A 24,900-nucleotide genomic window follows, 5' to 3' on the forward strand; every position below is an offset into this window, starting at 1 on the left:
CTGAACTGCCAGGCTCAAAGGGGTTGTGATTAGAGGCACAAAATCCATCTAGAGGCCAGTCTAGTGGCATACCCCAGTGACTGATACTGGGACCAATAGCGTTTAACTTCTTCATTAATGACCTGGAGGGTGGGACAGAATACACCCACAGGAATTCTGCAGATGATACGAAACTGGGAGGAGCTGTTGATATACCAGATGGTTGTCCTGCCATTCAGAGGGACCCTGACAGACTGAGAATTAGACAGACAAGAATCTATACTGCTTTTGGCCAAAATCAGATGTGGCATGAAAAAGTGATGCGGTATTCCCCAGATGTGCATCCACCTAACTGGCACTGTATTTTTGTAGAAATATATTGATTCCATTAAACTTCTCAACAAGTAAATGGGGGAGGGGGAAGTGAGGTCATTTGATATGAAGAATTTATGAAATTTATGAAAACTTTGTTTAATTCAGAGCAAATGTAAGAACACAAGTCATCTTATATACTACTTATGTCTTACTTCGAGTTTAAATTTACCTGAAATACAATACAGAAAGCAACATAGAGAAGACTTCTTGCTTTGTAAACTTTAGTAGACGTGGAAAACATTAGATAATTTATCTGAGTGATGTTGTCTATCACATACCAGTAAATACAATGTTAGTAACTATCCTTTGTGACAGCCACTTAGTAGCAGCAGGAAGCTTAGAAGTCTCAAATTCTGTTTCAAACCCATTCGTTTGCAGCAGCAAATTCTAGTCTTTCAAATTCATACCACCCTAAAATAATATTTTCTTCCACTACAAAACAAGCAAATTTTTTTCTGACCCAAACTAGTCACACTCACTTATGCACATTCTGAAATGCTGTCATTATGAGGCTTAAATATTTATCATACTACAAACATGTATTCTTACATAATGATGAGCCAAAATAAGAAGGAACACTGACAAAATGGAGATCAATAACTTTGACCATTAGTCTATATAGCTCTTCTTGCTAAAGCAATTCATTTGCACTTAAGATTAAATGAATCATCCTCTGGTGACCTTATTGATTGTAAATGCAACCTGAGATGGTCACCACAGCCTAGGATGCCTAATGTGAAGATATAAAAGTCATAGAAGGGATTCATGCCCTTTACTCTGTAAAGCAGTATCAACAATTTCCGCTGGTCAAGATGACAGACAAGTGCCAAGAATCGTCAGAAAAACCCAGGAATTGTTTAAGTGACGTGAGGTTATATTGTTACAGCATGCAAATGAAGCATTTTAAATGCTTTTTAAATAAACTACAAACTGGATACATAAAGGTGAGCCTACTGTATCTCAGATCCAAAACTTTAATCCAATACTTCTCAATCTGTTTATGTTGTCTCTAAATACAGACAGTCCCAATGCTTACTGTACCAAACTCTTTATTATTTCAAATGAACTTCTGTACAAAAACATAATAGCAGGCAAAGAAATTCAGTGACTTCGGCAAACAGCACATGACAACTCGCAGAATGCTTTAAGGGTCACATTTTTATTATGCAAGTGACAAATAGCTTTCCTTTGGGCTACTTAAAGATAAGACTTCATTGTTTGACAAGTAATTGCAGGTAAAGCATGTATTAACTTCAGTTACCAAAGCTCAACAGAATGACCTTTCATCCACCTAGATTTACCTAACTGGAAGTGACTATGAACAAAGCAGGATTTCCCCTAATATACATTTGTAAATGTCCCCCCATTAAAAATGGAGTTTGTAAACAGTGGATTTACTACTGTGAAAAAGCAGTGTGATCACTGCTTCCAGAAAAAGAAAAAAACTAGCGTGATTTCCAATTCTGGTCCTGACAACATAGTGATCTGCTGCTACCACTGCAGATGTCTGACATGAATACTGGAGCTGCGGTGCTGTCCAGTATCACGACAAATTGGTGATTGGTGTTGGTGCCTATGGGTTCTGATCAGACTTGAGAAACCTCATAGTGGTCGTTCTGCTCAGAAATAAACTCTAAGGCAATTCCTGCTCCAAAGAACTCAGGATATTAATACTGTTTAAGGACTGAGTTCAACGACTGAATTTGTCACAGTGCAGCAGAGTTTCAGCAGACCAAATGCATCTTCAAAGTCTTAAGGTAATGTTTTTAGAAGTGATATGCATGAAAATTCCAGTGGCAGCACACAAACCCTGATTTACGTACACAGGAATAAGCAAATAAAAATCTGAATCTGTGCACAAGCACTGGAGTTTTCACACACACATGCAAGCAAAGTACACAAAATTGAACACGTTTTCAGAACGCGACCTCTGCAAGAATATGTACAGCAACTGCAGACCACCCAGAAGACACACTTAAGAGAGCATGAGCACTTTGCTGCTTTTGGCAAAGTATTTCTATTCCATTTACTGGAAAAATTACTAGAAAGTAAGAACAAACAACTCAGCAAGGAACTCAACTCCTTGAAGCATTAATCACATCTCAAAAACCAACGAAGAGCAGTCAGCTGATATATATTTCTGTGTTGACTCTGGATCATCTAATGAATAATACTATCAAGGAACTTGATGGAGTACCTAAGAACAACTCAGCTCTTAAAACTTATTTATATCATTCCAAGTCTGATGAGGCCAATTTGACACTAGGGAAGTTTGCTGCTACAGAAGCGTGTTCTGCTTTATACGGGTTTATATCAGTAAAAAAGTTACTTACTGGGTAGAGCTGTCTGAAAGATAGCGTTCATCATGATATATTTACACTGACAAACCCTTTCTAGTAAAGTCAAGGCATTAGTATTTTCTCTTTCCTTTCTAGATCTAATAAAATTATACAGAATTTTCAAAATCTAGCAATGGTCTTAAAACACATTTTCTGTTTATTTGTATTGAATCTGAAAAAGGATATTAATTTTCTCAATGGTTGAAAGGTACAGGTTATACTTAATACAAGAGGTAAAATGACCTCTTTGCAATACGTTTTTGGATGTCAGCCAGCACACAATCCTGAAAATTAGGTGGAACTCCACTTATTACAGGAAAGACAACGTATTTTATGAGAGTGATGAACATTCAGGTATTCTCCTATTCATACAGGTTTGATGAGATCCTAAAACTGACTGACTAAAAAACTGTGCACGTTCCTAAAATATATCCAATGAATTTTACTTTCTCTTATATTAACTTTCTCCTTCTCTAAAGTTCCTTTTCTGTGGTATCTTTGACATTTCAGTTTATTTGATTTCCATTTTGTCTTCACTACTACGTACTTCTCTGATAGAGAAGGTGTTTAAGCATTAAAATGCACAGATAAACTGTTGTAGCTGAAGTATCTAAGTAAAAAAGTATTTTAGGAGTTAAAAGATAAAGGCTAGCATAAAAACTTAGGCTGCACTATATAAAGTCAGTCAGGTTATGAACAGATTCATATATTTTAGCAATGTGAAGAAAATGGTTATGTAAATACACACAAGTATTGACATCAAACTGTATTAAATTATGTAAACATACACATCTTCTGTGATCAATACAAACATCTACTTGTCTCAGGATACTACTGCAGCATAGCTCGAATTTGTTTTGAAGTAGATTCATCATTCAGGTGTTTTGTAGTGAACCTAGAAATTACAAGTTAAAAGAATATTTTATAAAATGAACAAGGATTAGAAAAGTCTGAAAACTTCACTGCCTGTTTTTGAAATCAGTGCAGTTCAGCTACACAAAGGAGGAACTTACATGTTCCTCTAGTCACCGATCACTGGAATTTAACTGCTAATAGTCTGGTGCTCTTTATTCTCTAAATACCCCTGCAATAAATTATTCCCTGTTAATAGGTGGAGAATTGTGGATAAATCCTGGCTAAATACTGTTTTCCATCCGTCTATGACATTGTCAAAATTTTGGGTCGAAATTATCTTTTTTTTCCAGTTAAAAGCCTCAAAAGAAGTAAAAAAACATGGAAAGACAGAAGAAATAGGGTAAATACTAACAGAATTTAGGAATGTAGATTGCATTTTGGCATAATCTATAAGCCTAATTTTAAGCAGCTTTCTTAAATGTCCTATACCTTTACATCTTACAATGTACCATCACATACAGGGTTTTCTATTTTTTTTTTAATTTTGTAACCAGCAGAGTTTGTTTGGTGCTGAGTTACACTTTTAGGAATATCTTGGGTGGACTGAAGAGCTTTAATGTGTTTTTTTCCATTTAAGCCCAAACATTCTCCACAGCTTATGTTCGCAGGTAGACCAATCATCCCACAAACTCAAAACACACCTGATACCTGTAGGATTTAACTCCACACCAATTTTAATTCAAAAGACATGATAAACAAACATGGAGGTGGTTACAGCTGCAGTTCTAACTCTATCCAAACATTCAACAGCTACAGAATACAATACAGCTCTGAAAAACTTGGTACTAAGACTCCCTTCTCAGATTCAGAGAAGCGTCAGACCATTGTGTCTTGCTTCCCAAGGGAGCACCTTAAACACTTAGCTACAGGGTTGAGATTTAGATTGCTGTTTTTTGAAGTTGTATCATTTAGTAAAATTAAACAAAAAAAAGCGCCTTATTAAATCACAGGGAAAGAGAAAAGGGAAGTAAGCAAGGGTTTGAGAAACAGAAATTCTACTCTTTGCTTCTAAAATGTTCTAGTTGCTGGGGTATTTTATATAACAAATCTTAGCTTAGATATATTGTTTACCTTTGATGTATTGTTTACCTTTTAGACGGCTAAGTTTTAGGCAATACAATGAACCCTAAGTAACTCTGAAGGAGGACATTATGACTTCCAATATTTATAGTCATTGCTTATCAAAGTGAAATGGAATTGAAAGAAATTAATATTACTTAAGAAAACCCCAGCTGATGAAGACAAACCTGAAAGGACAATTTTCTTAATAAATCAAGCTTCTAAGGTGAAAGGTCTTAAATACAAAGAGACTGGGAGAAAAATAAGAGGAATTTGTTAAGGTTGAATCGAACAGTTATTCCACACGTACCTGAGAGCATTCAGAAGTCCTTCCACAGTGTCAGGTGGTTGTTCCTTTAAAACTTTTATGCATCCCTTCATCTGGGAACAGAAGCATGCCACTATTGAACAATAATATATGAATTGTACTAGCTGAAAACAAGGAAAAATTTCACCGAAGACAGGCAGGTTTTTTTTCCTACTGAGTGTTAATGCTGCTTTATATGACACAATAAAAGCATTATAACTTATTATAAATTAAGTTAAAAACCTAACTTTTGAGAAAACAACATCTGCTTTAATAAGTGTTTGTAGATAGTAAATTGATACATCACATTTTAACTTGCACATGATTTCTCCAATTCCAACTTAAAAAAATATCAAGAACAGCTGATATAAGCTAGAAAAAAGAGATTTTGGAAGAGATTTCCATCTCATCATGATTAACAACTTTCAGAAGAGATGCTTCAACTTTGACTTTTATTTTTATGCTTGCACACAAGGAAGTAATTTTCAGTATTCAGTTTTTAGTTATAAACCTAACTGGTGATAACTTATGATTTGGTTTTTAACTAGTGGTTACAAATTTAATCTGAGACAAAAAGTCCATGACGTTGATTTTAAACACCACGTTAAATAACACCTTAATGGATACTGTAAAAAACAAGCTGAAACTCTGCCCAAATTTACAAAAGGGGAAATGAAGCAGAGAAAGCAGAGGTAGAACTCATTTGATGGGCTATACAGACCCCCTATCTGGTCAACAGAGAGAAATAGGAAATTCCGCTAACCTATTCAGAATATACTTTCATATGTAGTCAATTGTGCTCTCGAAGTACCTACTTCTTCCCATTGCTATGAAGACATCTAAAAGCTATCCAGAAATTAGTCTAGATGAATTCCATCTTATTTAAAATGACAGATAAAGACATGGCAGAGTCAAGATTTGAACGTTCTAATTTTCCAAGTCACAATAAAGTGCTAAATCTATATGCCAGTATTTTCTTTGCAGCTAAAGTACAACTCTGGCTTATTCTGGAAGTGGATGATGAAATACTTAAGTGAAGTCACGGTCCATGTGTTTGCCAATAAAAATGATTCGGAAAATGTAACTCAGCCTCCTGCACAATGACCAGGCTAACAATCACTGATCACTGCTCAGTTGGCTCATTTCTACCTGAAGATAAAACTAGCTCTGCAAATAGCAGATCAGATTAAATTCTCAGGGTAGCAGCACATGTTTTGAAGTAACACAGTTACTTTTCCTGAACTAGAGAAAGTCAAGATTATATTCACATCACTCAGTACAGGTTTACATGCCCCATCAGATAAGATCAGACAAACTCAAAGGGGATAAAAATTCAAACCATTCTTTTCCATTTTTGTTAGAATCAGAATCCCCAAAACAGTTAAAAAAAGAGAAGCTGTTAGGACATTTAAGCTAGGAGCCTGTAATTAACAGCTTGAAATACAGTCTCCAGTCTTGAAAGAGTAAGGAAAGGGTAATTTGTTCCGCTGCCCCTGAAGTTCTCTTGACACCGCTCCCAAGAAGCAACTAGTTTGGAGAAAAGAATTGTTTTTCACAGTAAAATAAACTCATAATCTGAAATATTATAAGATTTTTTTCATTAGAGAAGAATCACTAAACTAAGGTGAATTAAGATTTGGGACCATGTACTCATTTTTAAAAACTGAGTCATACATCTCCTGCCTCCCATTTACATCTAGCTAACTATCTTGTAAGATTACAGGGCTTTAGGATAAACGTGAGAAACAAAATACACACACTGTGTATTTGGTCCTATCAAAATTTTATTTGTGTTGTCTCTGTAGGCAAGAGACTGAATTAGAAGTCAGGAAGTCTGCATTCAGTTCCCGGGCTCTATCTGCTGCATGACCTTCAGCAAATCAATTCACCTCTTTGTGACATATCTTTCCCTCCGTAAAACAGAGTCAAAGAGGAGATGTGGTAAAATACTGATATCTGCAGATGAAAAATGCTAACGAAGACTCACTGTCATGGAGTGCAATAATATATATATATATATATATACACGTATTCTTTTCTTTTGAAGTAGGCTCTCTTGTAAAGGGAAAGACTTAGCATCTTTCTTCGTGAATTACAGCTTATTTTTGCTGAAAAACACGGTGAATGAGATTTAGGTCTGTAAAAACACGTAGCAAAAATAAGAGCACTTTTTTGTTTGTGCTTGCAATATCTCAGATGAAAAAATAAGGTTGATTTCCCTGTGACTGGTCATGCCAAAGCTAAAACCGAAGGCTCATTATCAACATTACAGCAATAACATTTCCGTTCTGCTACTTCAGATCTCAGACAAAGCAGAGACAATGTCGAATATCTGCTTATTTACAACAGAACTACTGCCAAAGATGAGCATTTCAGCATAAATAAATTACATGATTAATAAAAAAATATGACCACAGAACTTATTCCATGGTAGGTGTAATACAAAATTATTTTAGTGTAACCATACAGTTGGCAGGAAAGCAAAGCTAACAAAGACAAATAAGTATCTCTGTCTGGAAGAAAATACAAAGAAAAAAAGACTGATCCTTATTTTAATTTCAAACAAGCTGGTATATTCACGTATGCATGTGAAGATAAAGTCTAAATTTTGCCATTCAAAAGTAATTAAAATGATTTATACAAAGTCATAAGCTTGGGCTGACAAAAAGCTGCAGACTAGTATTCTCAAGCCTACAGAGTATTAAAGAAAAGTCACTCTTACATCAATCTTTGATGTCTTTGAGAAAGCTCCCACAGGATGAACGTGATCATACAGAATAATAACTCCCACCATTACTCGCATGCAGAACATAAGGGTCTCTTCACTAGTGAATCTACTCCTGTACTCTCTGGAAAACAGAACAAAAGAAACATACAATCTTGACTTTTTACTGGACAACTTTGCAAACTAGACTATGAGTGCATTAAATCTGAACATTGTATTTTAAGGTTGAAGATGAATCTTAACCCCTTCTAACACCCCTTCACAGTTCAGATCCTCACTTCAGCAAAACGTCTATGATGGCTTCACAGAAGACACAGTTCATGAAAAATTATGGAGACTGATCATAGTTCTGTTTAATCTCAGAAACACAACATATCAGGAACTCAAAGGAAAGCTACTCTTTTTTGCTTAAATTCCTACTTTGAAACAGTTAACACTTAAGGGGGATCTAATTTCAGCAGCTAGTAAGTTTAGGGCTTCACCTAGGTGGATCATAGTCATTGATCTCTCTCTCTCTCTCTTCTAAGTCCATAGGCAACTTCAACAACCCAAGTTCACTGAGCATCTAAAATGTGGAAGCCCACTAGATAGGACTGGACTGAACTCATTCCAAAGAGTTTTTCTTTGACTTTTCAATTCCAAAATAAGAATATGGATGGCACAGTTAAGACAGCCCCTATTAGCTCTAATCCCTGAAACCATAATCAGGAAATGAAAAATGAACTACAGCGGAGAAAAACAGAAATCCTGAAAAACAAAAATTATCACAATTTTTCTAATAAGTATTATTTTGAGTAAATAATACATAGATTTGTCTACTGTCATTCATTGCTTTTCAATATAAAACTTGATTTTTTCACTTAAACATATCATTAAAAATACTAAAATCTGTATTATACTACCTCTCAGCTTGCAATAACTTCAACTTTTATTCTTCTGTTTAATTAATACAGCATCATAACATGAACAGATTTAAAGGCTACAGACATTTTGATGTGAAAATGCTTGATTATCCCCCAATTAGAATGAAATACCAGATAATCTTCTGGTAGGTGACTCACAACTTTCTGTTTCTCTACTTGTGCCAAAAAATGAGCTGACACATAAGGTTACTTTTCAATGACTACTTCTATGATGTCCCAGGATTGTGAGATGAGTCCCACCACCTACATAAACTTATCCAGAATTTTCATAAACAAACACGATAACCTCAGGAATTCTACTCTTTCCATGGCACCATGAACAAACAATTCAAAGACAGGAAGACTACCTTGACTCTATCTTGTATCTGTTTTCCACTCAAAGAGCCATCTAACCTAAAGAATACTTGACTAAACTCAGAGCTAAACAATAGTAACCCCACTGGCTACACCTATGCTAGCAGCTAAGAAAACAACTGTACAATTTCCATACAGTTGAAGTTTCCCATATCCAGAGTAAGACGGCTACATCCAAAAAAGATCTACTCAAATGATCCTCAAAATAGTCCCTATCATTTGTGAAAGTGCTACTTGGAAAAGCCAAAATCTTGCCCCCAAGTGTGCTAATAACTGAGCAGCATGGGCAGTCAAGAGGCAGTAGTTGGCCTATGGCCCTGGTTAGACAAGACAAAGACACTGAATCCTATGAGTGCGTAAGATTACACTTGTATTTAACCTTTTGTTGACATACAGGCTGACCACGTAAGCTCCCCCTAACAAAACTCAATGCTGATTCATGAAGAATATCATAAGGTGGTTAAAACAGGAGGGCAAGGCTTTCTGCTACCAGGTCATGCTCTGCATACAAATGTGACAACAACTTAAGGCAAACATACAGGAACTAATTTGGGAAAAAATGTGTTTATCCCAGGTGGCTACTTAAAATACAATACAAATTCTCTCATACAAGAAAAATAAGATTTAAGGTAAAACTTACGGTGTTTCCAACATGACTTTACATACACTAGCCATAGTACTTAGACAGTCCGTTGTGTTTTCAATTGGTAACGTTTTGTTCTAGAAGGGTTAAAAACAGCCATTGTTCAGTAAACCATCTTGTAAAATTAAAATCAAGAATTTCTGTATTAGACCTTTTCTCCCCCATTACCTACTTCTGACACAAAATGCGTAGTTGCATTACTGAGTGTTTTCAGCATTGGTGTGGCTTCTGCATAGAACAGGGACATCCTATTGGCCATTTCATTGTTTACTTCATTCTCAATGTCTAGCTGATAAAAACATGAGAAAAAATAGTCAGTAAAACTCTTGAAAATCTTGCTAGCAGCAAGAAAAAGATACAGTACATGCTCATGTCAGCAATCAGATTGTTGCATGAATAGTTCTACTCTAATCACTTCATCCGGACTGCTGATTAACTCTCAGTGGGAAGGAGAGAACGTGACAGCTAGCAAATCAAAAGAAAAAACATTACCACAAATGGTATAAATGCACACTGATAAATACCTCAGTGTGAACAACAGATCAGATTTTATTTACTTACATGCATGTTGTTTATTCTGTTGCGACTTATTGTCCGCCTATAATAACTGAAGTCATTCTGAATTGCTGGGTTTCTCATCTTAGAGGAAGACAAATAGGAAATAATGTTTCAGTTCAAAATACATAGAAAAAAAATCAGCATGTATTAAAAAGATTTTATTAACCTTAAGTTCATCAAAACGAAGAGTAAAATGTAAGATTTCTGCAAACTCTTTCGCTAGAGCTTGTTCCCGTTCCAGGTGCTGAGTCGGAGTATAAGGTGGGCACGTCAAGGACTCCAATAAGCTCTGCAGGGCTTTCTCTGAATAAAAATCAGAAGCACAAATTCTATTCAGTCCACATTATGACAAAGCTTTAAGTAAGTATCTAAATATACTTTGCTTGAAGAAACAGAAATGCTTTTTCTTACTATTCTAAAGTGAGAAACATTACTCAAAGACAACTGCCTCTTCAGGCGCTCTGCCATTTTCTCTCCATTCTGTATCACTGAGCTCTCTTCCCTTTTTATCACCCTTTATCTCGGTTCCCCATCAAAAATTCTAGAGAAAGCATTTTTCTTGCATTCAGATATTCAACTCTCTCATCTTCCTCAATTAGCCATCAGCTCAGTATAGATTATTCTGGTATCTCTGTTACTAAAAGTGTACTCTTAGGCACTGATAGCAATGTAATTCAGCTCCCGCGGCTATAATTACTAGCATAATTCAAAAAGTGAAAGACTTAGTAAGTAGGACGGGGTAGAAGAATTCCTTTGCATGGGGAGCTCTTCCACTTTATACATAAATTTTTGCACACCGGTTCTCTTCTGGAGTCCTAATTCAAGGAGTAATTACATCAATTTTTTGGGTTTGTGGGGATGACAAAGCCAGTGTATAACATGCCAAACTTTGGATTTTCACCCTGTGAGAGTTTATTGATAACCCCTCTTCCCCTGTCATCCCTGTTTTTAAAAAGTCTCAAAACATTATTGGTTTACATTCCTTTTAAAACTCCGAAGGATCCAAATTACAAAAAATAAATTGTGTTAGTACAATATCATAGAATGTTCTAAGTTGGAAGGGACCCACAAGGATCATCAAGTCCAATTCCTGTCCCTGCAGAGGACAACCCCAAAATTCACACCATATGTTTGAGGGTGTTGTCCAAGTGCTTCTTGAATATTGTCACGCTTGGCACCATGACTACCTCCCGGTGAAGCCTGTTCCAGTGCTCCACCACCCTCTGGGTGAAGAAGCTTTTCCTAATGTCCAACCTAAACCTCCCCTAGCACATCTTCCTGCCGTTCCCTCGGGTCCTATCATTGGTCACCAGGGAGAATTGATCAGCACCTGCCCCTCCTCTTTCCCTTGTGAGGAAGCTGTAGACCATGATGAGGTCTCCCCTCAGTCTTCTCTTCTCCAGGCTGAACAGACCAAGTGACTTCAGCAGCTCTTCCTATGGCTTCCCCTTCAAACCCTTCACCATCTTTGTGGCTCTCCTCTGGACCAGTGAAGTGCAGAAGAGTGGCAGGCACCAGAGAAAAACTTTATACAGTTTTATCACATTCTTTGCTTGTATTCTGTTTAGATAATGCAGATTTATTTTAAGTGAAAAACTAATAAACTATGATAATTTTGAAATTAAATGAAGATTAAAAATACGCCTCGATAAATGTAATTGCAGTTAAATGTCTGTAGATATCAAACAGAAAGAATAATAACCCTTTAAAAGTTCATGGAAGAAACTTCCCATTTCTTTATGTAAAAAGTAGCCTAATAAACAGACATACTAAAACAGGGCTCACCTAATCTGAGTGAAAACTCATAAAAGCGCTTCAGCCTTACAACCAGAGGACATACTGAATTCCATGCTTTTTCTTGCAACTGGATATCATTGGGATTTTGTATTGCCTGGAATGAAAATATTACTGTAAAGAACTGTGATCCATAAATAACAAGCAAAAGATGGTTTGGAAGTTTTCTAGTTCACTATTTTAGAAAGTATGGTAAAACATAGAACAATTATGAGAAATTACATTGCACAGGAATAGGAAACTAATGAGCCCCAAAAATACCATTTTTTTCCACCTTCCCTCTCCCGCTGTAACATAGTCATTTAAAATTATTCATTCAAATGCACCACTGACATACAGGAATATGTTTTATCACATTATTTGGGGAAAAATATGGCAGAAACACCAGGGAAAAGCTTTTGTACGATTACTGGTTATAGAAATAGTTTTGGGTTTTTTTTAAGATTCTGATGCTCTTGAAATCTTCAACATATTCAGGTTCTTAAGTAACCAACAGCTCACACTAACAGTAACTGCAAAGCTGATGCAGGGAAAGGTTTGGTCAGTTGAGCCAAATTCTAAGTTAGTACAGTTCAGAACTGTACTTCGGGACCAGTTTCATAGAATAAGATGCCTGCAAAGTAGATGTAAGGTTATAATTTACTGTGTTTTATTGTTTCACTTACACAGAAGAACAACTATTTTCAACTTTTTTTGTAGTGTATTTCTGACATCTGAGTATTATTTCTTCTATGTCCTCAACTTTGACTTCTATATATGAAATGAGGTATACGAAATGGTGTTTCTCAAAGTGAAAAAAAAATTACTAATTAGTAATAGTAAACCTAAAAGAAGTTCCAACAGCCATCATTTAATGATTTGACATTAGGGCTTTATATTCAACGTTATACCTAATCTGTAACATATTTCCTAAATACAATTGTAATGAAGATTTTCATATCATTTCATAGAGTGTGCTTGGATACAGAACAGAAGCAAGGAACACATTGAGTTTTGCTTGATTTTGCTTCCAAAGAACTGTCAGTAACAAACATACATCTCTAATTTCTTGACCAGCTCCTTTGTAAGCCTGAAGGTCTGCAAGCATACTTTCCGAGTCCTGTAAAACTGCACTGATCTGATTCCATACCTCCCTTTCTCCATCTGTGGGCTGTGCATCTAAGAAACAGAAAAGCAAAATGCACAAAGTCAAAAGGTAGCTGCAATACAAATGGCAAAATTACTCAGTTCTACTTAGCAACATTATATCCAGCTTGGCTATGTGTTACTCCATTCTTATGTGGGTTTTTTTTTTTAAATACACATTTATACTGCACTGCCATTCTGCTAACATCCAAGTTCTTGCTTTGTATAGCAAGGAAGGAAAAAACAGTACAGTTTTTGTATGCTTTGGCTCATAATGCCTCTTCTCAAAATGCAGCATTTCAAAGTGAAGCAGTATCATAAAGCAATGTTATTAGAAAACAGGATAATGTATCAGTCCTTCAGTAAAAATGTCCCTCTCATTCATGAGCTCCACAGCTCAACTACAAAGGATTGTCCACTTTTCTTGCAGCTTGGGGATAAAATCAGGTTTTTGAGTGGATGGAGCAGTGGGATATTATGCCACTTTGACTTTCCTCCAGGCTTCCTTAACCAGGGTAATTTATTTCTCCTTTTGTAAAATACAGATACAGTACTGTTAAAAATAAACATTTTTCTTATGTATGTCAGAGATCATTCCTGCTACTAGAATAAATCCAGTTCTGTCAACGATCAGTTTGTTTTCAGTGTGGGAGTGACCTGTAGACCTTTATTGTTCAGAGAAATGGCATTTGGAAGTAGATCAATTTTCCCATTCAAATCCCATCCAATGGGATTTTCACAACAGTGTGATACCAGGGAGTGATGTTATCCCTAGAACACTGACACATTAGACAAGGTAGAGATCTTCTGCCTTCTTTTGCCTTAAAACATAAAGACGACTGGCACTGACTAAAGACTGGATGACCTGTATATAGAATTGTAGTCAGTATTTGTAGAAACAATCACATTGTCCCAGAAGATTTCTACAGAGACACAATTTTTTTTTTTTTTTTCGTAAATTTGTATTAGCTTGTAAAGACAGAATTTTAATTTTTATGGGAAAAAAAATACTTTGCAGGCGAATCTTAGGACTTAAGGACTACTTGCTTGAATTAAAAGCAATGAGATACCTTCAGTTCAAAACTCACCAATTAGGAAGAGCTACTGTACACATCTCTACATTAACAGACAAGAAATATTAAAAATACTTTTTCTATTTAGTCCTCTCATTCTCCTTAAGAAATGAGACACAGTTCTCCACCCATATATCAGTACGGGATTAATTTACCCGCCCCCATTAGAAACAAATGATCCGGTTCATCTTGGAGTATGGAAAGAGCAGGCGCTCTCAAAGCCCTTCTCCATGATGTTTCAGGTTCGGATAATTTGTTAAAACGTGTCAGGTTATCTATGGACCTTGCACCAACCAGACACAAATGGCTGAGACTTATGTGTCCATAGCTCTGAAGCAATTAATACTTAAAATCTTTTCTGTATTCATATGTCACCATGAGTCCTATGAGACTGGGCACATGAAACAATACTGATTTGACTTTCCTTTTATTCTGGAAATTTTCCCTTATCTTGTTTAAAAGAGAGAATGAGTAAAAATAAGCTGGGCTTACTCAGCTGAGTTTTATATCCAAAATACTTCACATAACTAAAAAATTCCACTGTGCTCCAAAAAGTAGCACCAAAGGCAAAAACTATCCCAAACAGGAAAATCCCAGCTGGGACACGGCTGTTGAACCAACCTATTAGTCACATTACGTTTACAGTGTTACTGACTGGTTCTTTCCCCAAGCTGCAAGAAATTTCAGGTATACACCCTAAGGGGTCTGTCACCTTGTGATAAAGAAACAAAACAGTATATGCTTCTGAGTTTAACGAAGAAAGCGGTAATCTTGCTGAACAGTTATACACCATAGAACAACAGAGTAGGGGGAAGGTAGGAGTCACCTATAAATCAATATATTTTAATAGTTAAATAAAAGTAAATTAAAATAAGTTTCAGTAAATATTAAGACACAAAAGAGAATAAAGTAATTTATTAGTACATTTCATGAGTGTAAAATTTGCATGTTCAGGTCACCTGAAGCATGGGTTGGTTAATAAGGTAGTTCTATGTAACTTTTTACAATTTATTTGCTTTAAAAAATATTAGCCCCTAATAGAAATGTAAACACTATAGACTGCTCAGCACTTTGGGACTTAAAAATGGCCTTTAGTAACACCCTTTACTGTTAGTCTTTTCCAAATTTTCCCAGTTCGTCTTTTGGAAGTTGGGGGAATGTTGAATATTTGAAACCCATTGAGCTTTCTGTAGTATCCTAGCACATGGGGAAGTAGGAGTAGGAGGAAGGTAGGTGGGTGGAAGAGGGAAAGAAGGAGAAGGGAGAGGAAGAGGGCTGCAAAGGCTACAGAGCAACAGGCTTAGCTTGCGTTTGCAGAAGCGGTTTATATTTATGCTGAAAGTGTTTCGCTTAAAAATAAAGGTAGGGAGGATGATTCAGGCTTTTTTAAAAAAACATGCATCTTACTTATGAAATATGTTATGCAAACAGATGTTCTGATAAGACTATGGCCATGTTTCAGAAGAGATTTTACATGAAGATCCTGCCAAAAATGGTCAATTAAAATACCTGTAATTGATCACTTTGAAAAAGATTTCACCTTGCTGTCAACAACAATATTAATAGCAACAACAACTAAAAGGAGTACAGACTTCTTTCATGACAGATTTTGGCTTTTTAAATTGGTTTTCTATTCTAACAATACCAAAGCTTGTTTCTCTGTTCTGAGTAAAAAAAATGCCATTCCTGAATCACAGTGTGGAATCACTGCTTGGCAGTGCTCACCTCTTATCCCCGGACTGGCAGAGAACCGGCATACGCTTAAGCAATTTGAGCCCATTTATAAATAAAATCATAGCCACTGACTAATCTAGATTGAATGCAAGCTCTCTCAAGAGTAAGTTACCATAATCACCAGACTTACTGCATTTCAAGTCTGAGGTTTTAGAGTACTCATGATTAGCACTCAGAGTACATGGTCTTTAATAAGACAAAATTGGAAGCCCTTCTACCTCCCTTTGCCTGAGTGTTTCCAATGTGAACCCTAAACCTAACAAGTAAATGAATCCCCTATCAAATTATTTCAAGAGTCAAACCAGGTTTGACTCTTCCATATACAGATTCTACCAGCAAATTTTAATTTAGAAAGCAAAAATTTTAGCTCTGGAGAGAAATGCAATTCCATTGACGCCATCAGAAATAACTAGAATATGATAATTCATCCATTCCATGAGCAAATGCTCTCTTTCACCTTTATACACGCTCTATTCCATGTTTTGGATGGGGCTTCAGATTTCATAATAAAAAGGAGAAAGCTGGACCAACTACATTCCATTTGTGGCTGCATTAAATATTTCAGATGCATGGTGGGGTGGGAGGGTGGAATAATAATTTTTTTTTTCTTAGAAAAATACCTGTCGTTTGTTTCAAAAGAACCCTAACAGCACAATGTATCTACCGTATTCTTCACCAAGTGTGCCTTAGAAAAAGCATAGAAACTGCTATGTAGGTAAGACATTAGTAGTTATAGGACAAGATTAAATATAAAAAGAGTGGATATGAAGCCTTTACCAATACAAAATCAAGCACAACAATATCTCAGTAGTTAATTTTTATGAAGTATGACAATATCTCAGTAATTAATTTTAATGAAGAGATAACAAGACAATACTAAAAGAAGTGCTTCCAACCCATACACCCTTTCTGTATCTGAAATGCAGACCAAAAGCACAGAACTTTATTCCACCCTCAGTCAAACTGATGGCAAGTTAAGAGGATTCCCACTGAAGCTGGTTAGTGCCTGCATTTCATTGAATGTGGAATCATATTTGTCAAAAACACCATAATCACCTGGCCTCACCAGTCTAGCAAAATAATAGTGAGTAAAACAAGATGTTTTATAGGCTCTGCTTTCAGCTTTTCTTGTCCTGTTCACTGCTGAACGCGGCCAATAATTCCACCAGCCACTGACAGCAAGTAAGAGAGCAGTGTATGTGTGTGTGTATATATATATATATTACAGTATCTTGCTAAAGTCCTATTTCAGGTTTGTCACCATAGCAATGATTTTTCCCAATCCAATCTGGGACACAATTAGACGAAAAGCTAGTTTATGCCCTTGGAAAAGATAAAAGGCATTACAGCTACAGGTAATAAAACATTTCAGAGGGTATCAGAGCCTACTACACTCCATACATTAAAATGAATGGTATTACATAGAAACAGTACACTATCCATGATATAAGCCAAAATTCCAGTCTACACTGGATTTTTGTATTTTGTCCTTCCTAAACCAGCCAGAACTAAGTGAAGCTCCCTAAATTGTTCATACTTGCTACGGGCACAGTGCTGTGCCAGGGATATTGGTGCCAGGCTTCAGCTCCATGGCGGACGCGGAGGGGACAGCCTCTCTCCAACTGTGCCGTAGTTTCTTGCTTAGAGCACGCTCTGCAGCACAGGAGTTTAATCTCCCACAGGCTGGACACAGATTACATCTCCAGCCTTGCTGCCTGTGGAGCGAGGGTATTAATTAATATCCTATTACACAAAAAGTGGGCAGCTGCTCTGCTGCCGCCAGATATGTTCTAATAATAGACACTTTTAATCATACATGAACACTCATAACTGAAAATTTCATTAATATTTCTGGGGATGGGCGGGGGTAATCCTAGAAAATAAGTGTCCTTGATTCTTGGGGGAATGGGATTAAACTAGGATCAGGTAATGAGCCCACCAAGCTAACACTTAGGAAAAAGGGGAACCTGCTCAGGTTACGGTTAGAGTTTGGTCTTATAAAATGTATTTGTATCTGAGAAGAAGATGGGACTGAAGGTGTCACTTAAGGACATCTCCTCCCAATAATCTATAAACTTTAGTCTTTTAGATTCAAAACAAATTGTTGTTACCTCAACCTTCAAATTATTTCCAAGAATTCATGTGGAAATATTTGTTTACTTTGCCTGAAAAAGGCCCTCTATGGGCAGCAATAATTTGACAATAGATTTTCTGTAAAAAAGAGCACTCGTAAGCTGCTATGGAAAGAGCCTCAAATACCAAGAGTTCATTTACCTGTGACTAATTTAAACAAGGGGAACATCTAAAGAACAAAACAATTCTTGAACTGACAAAATCCATTTCAAGAGAATTCACCCTATGGGCTTGTAAAATCCTGAAATCCACAGACTCTAAAGATTTGCCATGCACTCACTCCTCCTAACATTATTTTTGGGTTGAGAGCTAAGAAGGAATTAAGGCCAAGTAAGTGGTATATAATCAAATCCAATATGTAGCAGTTCGAATGAGAATACCCACACCGGGATACAAGTGTGAAACAGCAATACGGTTCACTTTTCGGGAATGAAGAGATTCTTTTTCTTTATGTAAACCTTTCAGTAGACCGCAAAAAAGAGCAATTTGGCTGAATGCATATAGTTTGTATTTCACTGCAAAGAAAAGGCTTTTTGACTTGCATAGGAGAACACTATTCTTCCTAACACTCACTTAAGTTACCACAGTTCCCATTTGTCCCTGTTTGCTTTCAAGGCTGGACTGAATGGATCTTGAAATTGCTTCTCCTTGCACAGATCCAGAGTAACTGCCTAACTCTAAGATGATTACCAGAGAGCATACAGAACTGCTTTTGCTATACAACATTAACTGAAATTAATGCTGGATTGAAGCTTTTTCAAGTATGACCATGGAGTTACGAAACTTCGTTCCCAGCTTGGAATGAAGAATAATGCCAGTAAAAAGTGTCATAAGAATTGCAACTGATGATGTAGACAGCTGCAGGAAAGGGGGGGGAAGAGATGATTTTAAACAATTTTTTTTGTAGCCTAAACTTTTCTACGGAAAAATGAAAATAGCTATAAAAAAAAAAAAAAAAAACAAACAAAAAACTGGAAGGTGAAATTTTGAAACTTACTTCTTTTTCTTTCATGATTCTTTCCCATTTTCAAATATAGCACAAGGCAGAATTTGAAAAAAACCTACAACTTTGAATTAGGTGAGAAAACTTAATTTTTCTAAGTGTTCCTGTTTCTACCTGCCCATTTTTCAAGACCTCAAGAATTGCATAGAAGAGATGTATTGAAGGGACTAAGGCTATATACAAAAAAATCAGGTTGGTGAAAAATATGTAAGAGAAAAATGAACATGCAACTGATGAAAAGCGACTTGTCTATTTTAAAAACAAACAAAAATCCATAATGGAATTTTTCAAAAGCTGCAATACAAGATTGTCTTCCTCAAATTTTTCATCAAAACAGAATTCTGCCCTGGAGAACAATAATTCACAAGAAAATAAATTCATTTTTGCTGCACAGAACAACTCATCCTTAAACACATCGCCTATAAAATGTGTAGTAATTAAGGATAATAAGGGAAAACAATAAAATAAAAACCTACTATGTTGATCTTACTGTGTAGCTTCATGACTGACCTAAGATACCTAAATCTGTACAACTGCTTGCCATCCTCTCCTGCATTTCTCTTCCTATTTACGTGCCACTGCTGGGGCGATTCCAGCCACGCCATCATCCACATCACCCTGACCTGACTGGAAGAGTACTTAGTAGGTGGGGCAGAGAGCTGAGGTGGTAGTTTGGTGGGTTTTTTTTGAACAGCTAGTTCTTAGCAAGTTCCTTTTCCCACACAGCTATCATTCACAATGGGTGCAATATGAGACTATGTGGGAAAGCATCACCCATGGGATGACCGCTTTGGAGCAGCACAGATTAAATCAACTGTGAAATGAAGATAACACCTTAATGTTCTTTTCCCAGTTTCTTTATATAAACACTTGCGTTACTTTTGACCAACACCAGCCCAAAAAGCCTCTGATTTTTGAGGCATGGAGACAGATTGTATCTGTTCTACTCCTGCGTATGAGGAAAAAGGCTGTTTCTGTTTTTTTTAAGCGATATTTGTGTGGCACATGGTATGCATAGCAGGAAGAAGTATGTCATGCACCCTCCTTTCAGGTAAAATACATACCAAATGAAGAGCAGCAAAAAAAATACCAGGGCAGGAATATCCAAAAACTCTGTGAACATTTCAGAAGTAGTGCTGACAGATTTGAGATTTCAACTTACAGCTAATGAAAAAGTGCACAAAAACTAGAAAGCAATATGCTGATGCAAATAATGAAATACAGTAAACACTTCAACTCAACATACCCCTCATCCTCTGAATGGCCAACTGTAGCGACCATTTTCATCCATGAACTCGAACTGAAAACTCAGGCAGCAGTAAGTCACACGTCCAGCGAGCACACAAGCAGGCTCTTACCTATGTCCACTAAGAGTGCCCTTTTACACCGTACGATGGCTAATTTAAGGAGACCAAAGCACGCAACTACAGGCATCTTCAGTCACATCCCTTTGACACGATACAGATTTTGTGCCACAGAAACCTCCAGGACTTTATTTCACAAGTAAAACATTTTAACCTTTTGCTCAGGAGTGTCAAACTCACTGAAATTTGGAGATGATAGTTTTTTTCCTCTCTAGGTAGATGTGCCTGACTAGCACGGCCATGTGCTTGCACTAACCACTGGTCACCTCCCATGGGAGACGGTGCTTCACCCCATTCAGTTCTTGGCAATGCACTTCTGGAAAAAAAAACAACCTTCGCTGCCAAGGCAATAAAACAGATATTTTCCCCTCTCACCACCACCTCTGCTCCATCAAGGCTTCCCACTGCCAGACCACCTCTTTCCTGCCAAGTCTGCAGCCTGGGTCAGGAGTACTTTCTTACCATCCAGGACACAATGGGGCTGATTAAACCTGGAAGCTCAGAGCAGCTGAAAACCTTCATAATAGCTTGGCAAAGCTCTAGAATGCTACCAGAGCCTTCAAAAGTTTGATAGAAAAAAATTACGTGATGGTTTGGATAAAGGTTTGTTATCCCAGGTTTACAATAAAATTCTCAAATTATATAGAGAGAAGAGAAAAAGGGATACATGGCTCACAGTACCTTCTCCTAAACTCAAACTACAGCTCACAGTAGCTTCTCCTAAACCCAAACTAACCAATTAACTTTCTTCCATGATTTAAAACTGATTCTTCATAATGAGGTAAATAAGATCTAGATAAGAAGATTAAGATATGTGCAAAGTTATAGTCATACACTCTAGCTCTCATCCAAGAAAGCATGTTTGAACAATTTAATGAGATTTAAGTATGTATTTAAATGACTTGAACCAGTGCTTCAGAGCGCGTACACACATACAGTCTCAGATCATGTCAGTAACTTTTGTTCAGAAAAATAATTCAGGAATAAATGATTCAAGAAAACTATTTCAACGTGATAAAATGTGTGTCTAATCACCTGAAATTCTCTCTTAAACCATGCTTCAAAACAAAGTTATTTTAAAACACTGGCTTCTCTCAAAATTTTTGTTGTTTTTTTGTTTTTGTTTTTTGGTTTTTTTTTTTAGAGTAAAAGTATTAAGACACAAAAACATCACACGCTGTTAGCATTTTAAATAAAAAGCGTTTCACATAAGTAGTGAAGTAAGATTAAACCCATATTTAAGGATTTGATGACCAGCTTTCAAGACAATGTCTAGAAGTACATGCAGGGAAACTGTAACCAGCAAAAGTGAAATAGCTTTGAATCAGATCTAGATGTGACAAGGAAATTATAATGCGAAACACTGTTTTGCAAACTGATAACCATGCAAATAAGAGAGATGCAATCAAGCACATACACTTTGACCACTTCACTACTTTTTAGAAACTATAATAATCCCAGTTAAATCATCACTGAACCAGGCAAAAATAGTGCCACCTCCACTGTTTATATTTTTTCAGCTTTTTATTTTTATTTCCAATATATATTTCCATTCAAGGAAGCAACATAAAGAATTTTTTTTTTAACCCGATTTGTTAAAGAAGCTGAGGTTAAAGTTCATCCATACGTAAATTTAACAATGGCTCATAAATGTTTTGAAACTAATTCAAGGTAAGGTTTTACTTGCATACCTATCATTTTGCCCCCTTTTATGCTCAGAATGAATTTAAGTAATTTTGTATGGTTTTATAAATATTAAAAAGCAATATTCCACTGAAGTGTAATTTGATTTGTTTGCAAATCCCTTTTGAATTGTTTTATGACGCGTAAGCACATGCAGTTTATTAGGAAATAATAAGCAAAGAAGGCAAGCCAGGCAAGAAGCTTTGCTCACTTTCAAAGTCAAGGAAAAAATTTGGCCCCTGATCAAGCTCTGTGCAAGTGAGAACTTTTAAAAGATTTCCCATTTGGTTCCTGAAAAATAGAAAAGGAAGAGAAAAGGAGTCCTGAGTGAACAAAGTATTTTAGAGACAAGGACTTGGACAGATTGGCTGGGCTGGAAAATACACACTGCAAGCAATCAGATTTTAAAAGTTTTTCCTCAGTTTGCTGTTAAGTCAGGGAAAAGATTCTCTCATTGTCTTGTAATTGTTTGAACTTACTTTCGAAATCCAGGAAAAAATGTGGATAGTTTTCAATTTCCCTGGTAAGGACCTTAAGAAGATTACCCATCCCAGCAAACCTAGTAAATGCAACAAAATCGTAAACAGTTATATACATAAACTTAGAATACTACAACTAAGGGCTTGACACAGTCTGCATCATATATTAAACATTATGACAAGTTCTGGACCACAAGAAACATTTTGGTGGTCAATTCTGTGATATTTATGCATGGGGACATAGAGAGTAAGACCTTGGATAAATACAGAAATAATTCTATTCAACAAATTGGAATTTAAACATCAGTATAACATCACAAAGTATAGACAGATATTTATGAGTTTATTTACTTAGCAAGAGAAAAAAAACCTCAGAACTATAGCTGTATTTGTAAATCCTCTAAACTGCTGGACTCAAGATTACTGAAAAACATTCCAGAGTAAAAAACGACGTCTTAATCCTTGACTTCTTTAGCATAAATCCATGTTACTTCATGAAAATAACTCAATTTAACGAAAAAAAAAAAATCTAATTGTTTCTAGTCAGTACAGTTTTATAAAATATTACTATAAAAATCTAGCAGAAAGAAAAGTTAAAAGCTTGCTCCTTTTAACTTTTAAAAATGTATGTATGCATTTTTGAAAAAAAGAAGAGGGGAAAAAGAAAAAAAAAGAAAGGGTTCAAACTCTTATCTTTTTATCTCTTATTCCCATCTTTTATTATCTTGGAAACCTTTGCATTTTGAGGTATGAAAAAATCCCAAAAGGAAAAGTGACCAATTCTCAAAAAAGCAGGTCTCTATGGAAGACAAGAAGGAAGGAGATTTGAAGTTTTTTTTACCAGTATTGTCCTTAGGAAGATAAATTATTCTAAAACTATGTAAAAGTATAGCTTTCTTGGGCAAACTTAAACTTTTTCTCAGAAGACAGAAAAATTAAACCATGAAAAGCACATATAAGGATAAAGAGGTCTGCCTGGAGGGATGTAGAAAAATGTAATTTTAGATTTAAAACTCAGATTGAAAACTAGTTTTTGCCTCAAAGATAAATATTCTCAGTACTCTAAACCACGGCTCTTGGGGCTCACATCTGATGCTGATCTATTTTTCAGTTTAACTCTTTTCCCACTTAAGAAATCAGACCACAAAAAAATTATTCTAAGCATGTACGTGGCTGACACTCCATATGAGGAGACAAAATTTTCAATTTTTCCCCCAAGCATTACAGAAGAAAAAAGTATCATCAACCCTAATTTCTATATGCATGTAGGGAATATACTTCTATAGCAGGAAAACCTAGGAAGGTAATGTAAGGCTTGGAGATTTCAAAGCAGTCATAGTCATTCCATAAAACGATATAAATTTAATCCACAACCCGTTCAGGGCATGCAGCTTCATGTAAACCAGGTTTTTGTTAGACAAATGGCTTTGTTTTGAATTAAATACTTCTTCAAAATTTTCTCTCCAGAACAAATCCAGTGAGCAGACTGTCAAGCCCTTTACAATTAGCAACATCTTGCATATACAATATTGAAACATGAAGAAACACTCTCCATTATTCATGAAGTTACATCCATTTATATGCAGGAAAAAAAATTTACAATTTTACTTTCAGAACAAGATCTGCACTCTATGAACTGAGCCTGCCTTTCTTATTAGCCTACAAAGGGGAAAAACATGCAAACAAAGCAAAATACATTTTATACAGCATTAAATCTTGTATCTTCAATAATTCAGCATTTTCATCACACTGGTATAATACACTTTATCAGCATCATGTAAGAGGGACAAGATAATGTGCATAACTTATTTTCCTTTTCATAACCTTGAAAGAAACAATTTATATTATTATGAAATACTATCACCAGATAAATTACTGACTCAGCTTGGATTCTTCACTTTCAGCTTGTTTTAAGCCATATCTTACCTCATTGCCTTCAATCTTCAGAGAATATCCAACCATTTCTTCTACTGCCAAAGTTAGCAATGCAGCCAGAGAGGGGTTTAGTTGATATCAGGCTTCGAACAGTGAGAAAGCTGCTCCCTTTGCCAAAAACCTGAGGATATGCTCCCTCATTTGCATTGAGTAGCTTGAGTCATGTGCCCAAGCTCTGGTTTCTGATCCTTCTTACAGAAGTACAGCACATCACAGCTCTGGAGATTTCTAAGTATGAGTATTTCTCCTGAACTTTTACTGTATTTCTTAGCTTGTTTCTCATTTTATTCCCCTCTCCTTCAATCCCTGTGTAGAAACTGATTCAGCTATTTAGGTCACAAGGAGGCAACAAGAACCTTGTCACAAACTTTATAGCCATTTTCATGGTCAGTCTGCATTT

The 24,900-nt window shown here is 36.1% G+C and overlaps 1 protein-coding gene across 1 annotated transcript in view; it reads right to left on the minus strand.

Annotated features, from left to right (window-relative positions):
• Positions 1-1,462: 1,462 nt before the first annotated feature.
• The window catches only part of CYRIA (CYFIP related Rac1 interactor A), a 57,652-nt gene continuing 34,214 nt past the window's right edge, over positions 1,463-24,900 (minus strand). Inside the window, exons 4-13 of the mRNA XM_082306313.1 lie at positions 22,566-22,645; positions 13,008-13,129; positions 11,963-12,068; positions 10,344-10,480; positions 10,181-10,258; positions 9,792-9,908; positions 9,617-9,696; positions 7,697-7,823; positions 4,978-5,048; positions 1,463-3,588 (exon numbers count right to left, since the gene is read on the minus strand). Coding sequence (XP_082162439.1) covers positions 3,525-3,588; positions 4,978-5,048; positions 7,697-7,823; positions 9,617-9,696; positions 9,792-9,908; positions 10,181-10,258; positions 10,344-10,480; positions 11,963-12,068; positions 13,008-13,129; positions 22,566-22,635 — 972 coding nt within the window. The 5' untranslated portion in view covers positions 22,636-22,645 and the 3' untranslated portion in view covers positions 1,463-3,524. The remainder of the gene's footprint in view (positions 3,589-4,977; positions 5,049-7,696; positions 7,824-9,616; positions 9,697-9,791; positions 9,909-10,180; positions 10,259-10,343; positions 10,481-11,962; positions 12,069-13,007; positions 13,130-22,565; positions 22,646-24,900) is intronic.

The sequence above is a fragment of the Platalea leucorodia genome (assembly GCF_965183815.1).
Source record: "Platalea leucorodia genome assembly, chromosome: 3".
Lineage (NCBI taxonomy): Eukaryota > Metazoa > Chordata > Aves > Pelecaniformes > Threskiornithidae > Platalea > Platalea leucorodia.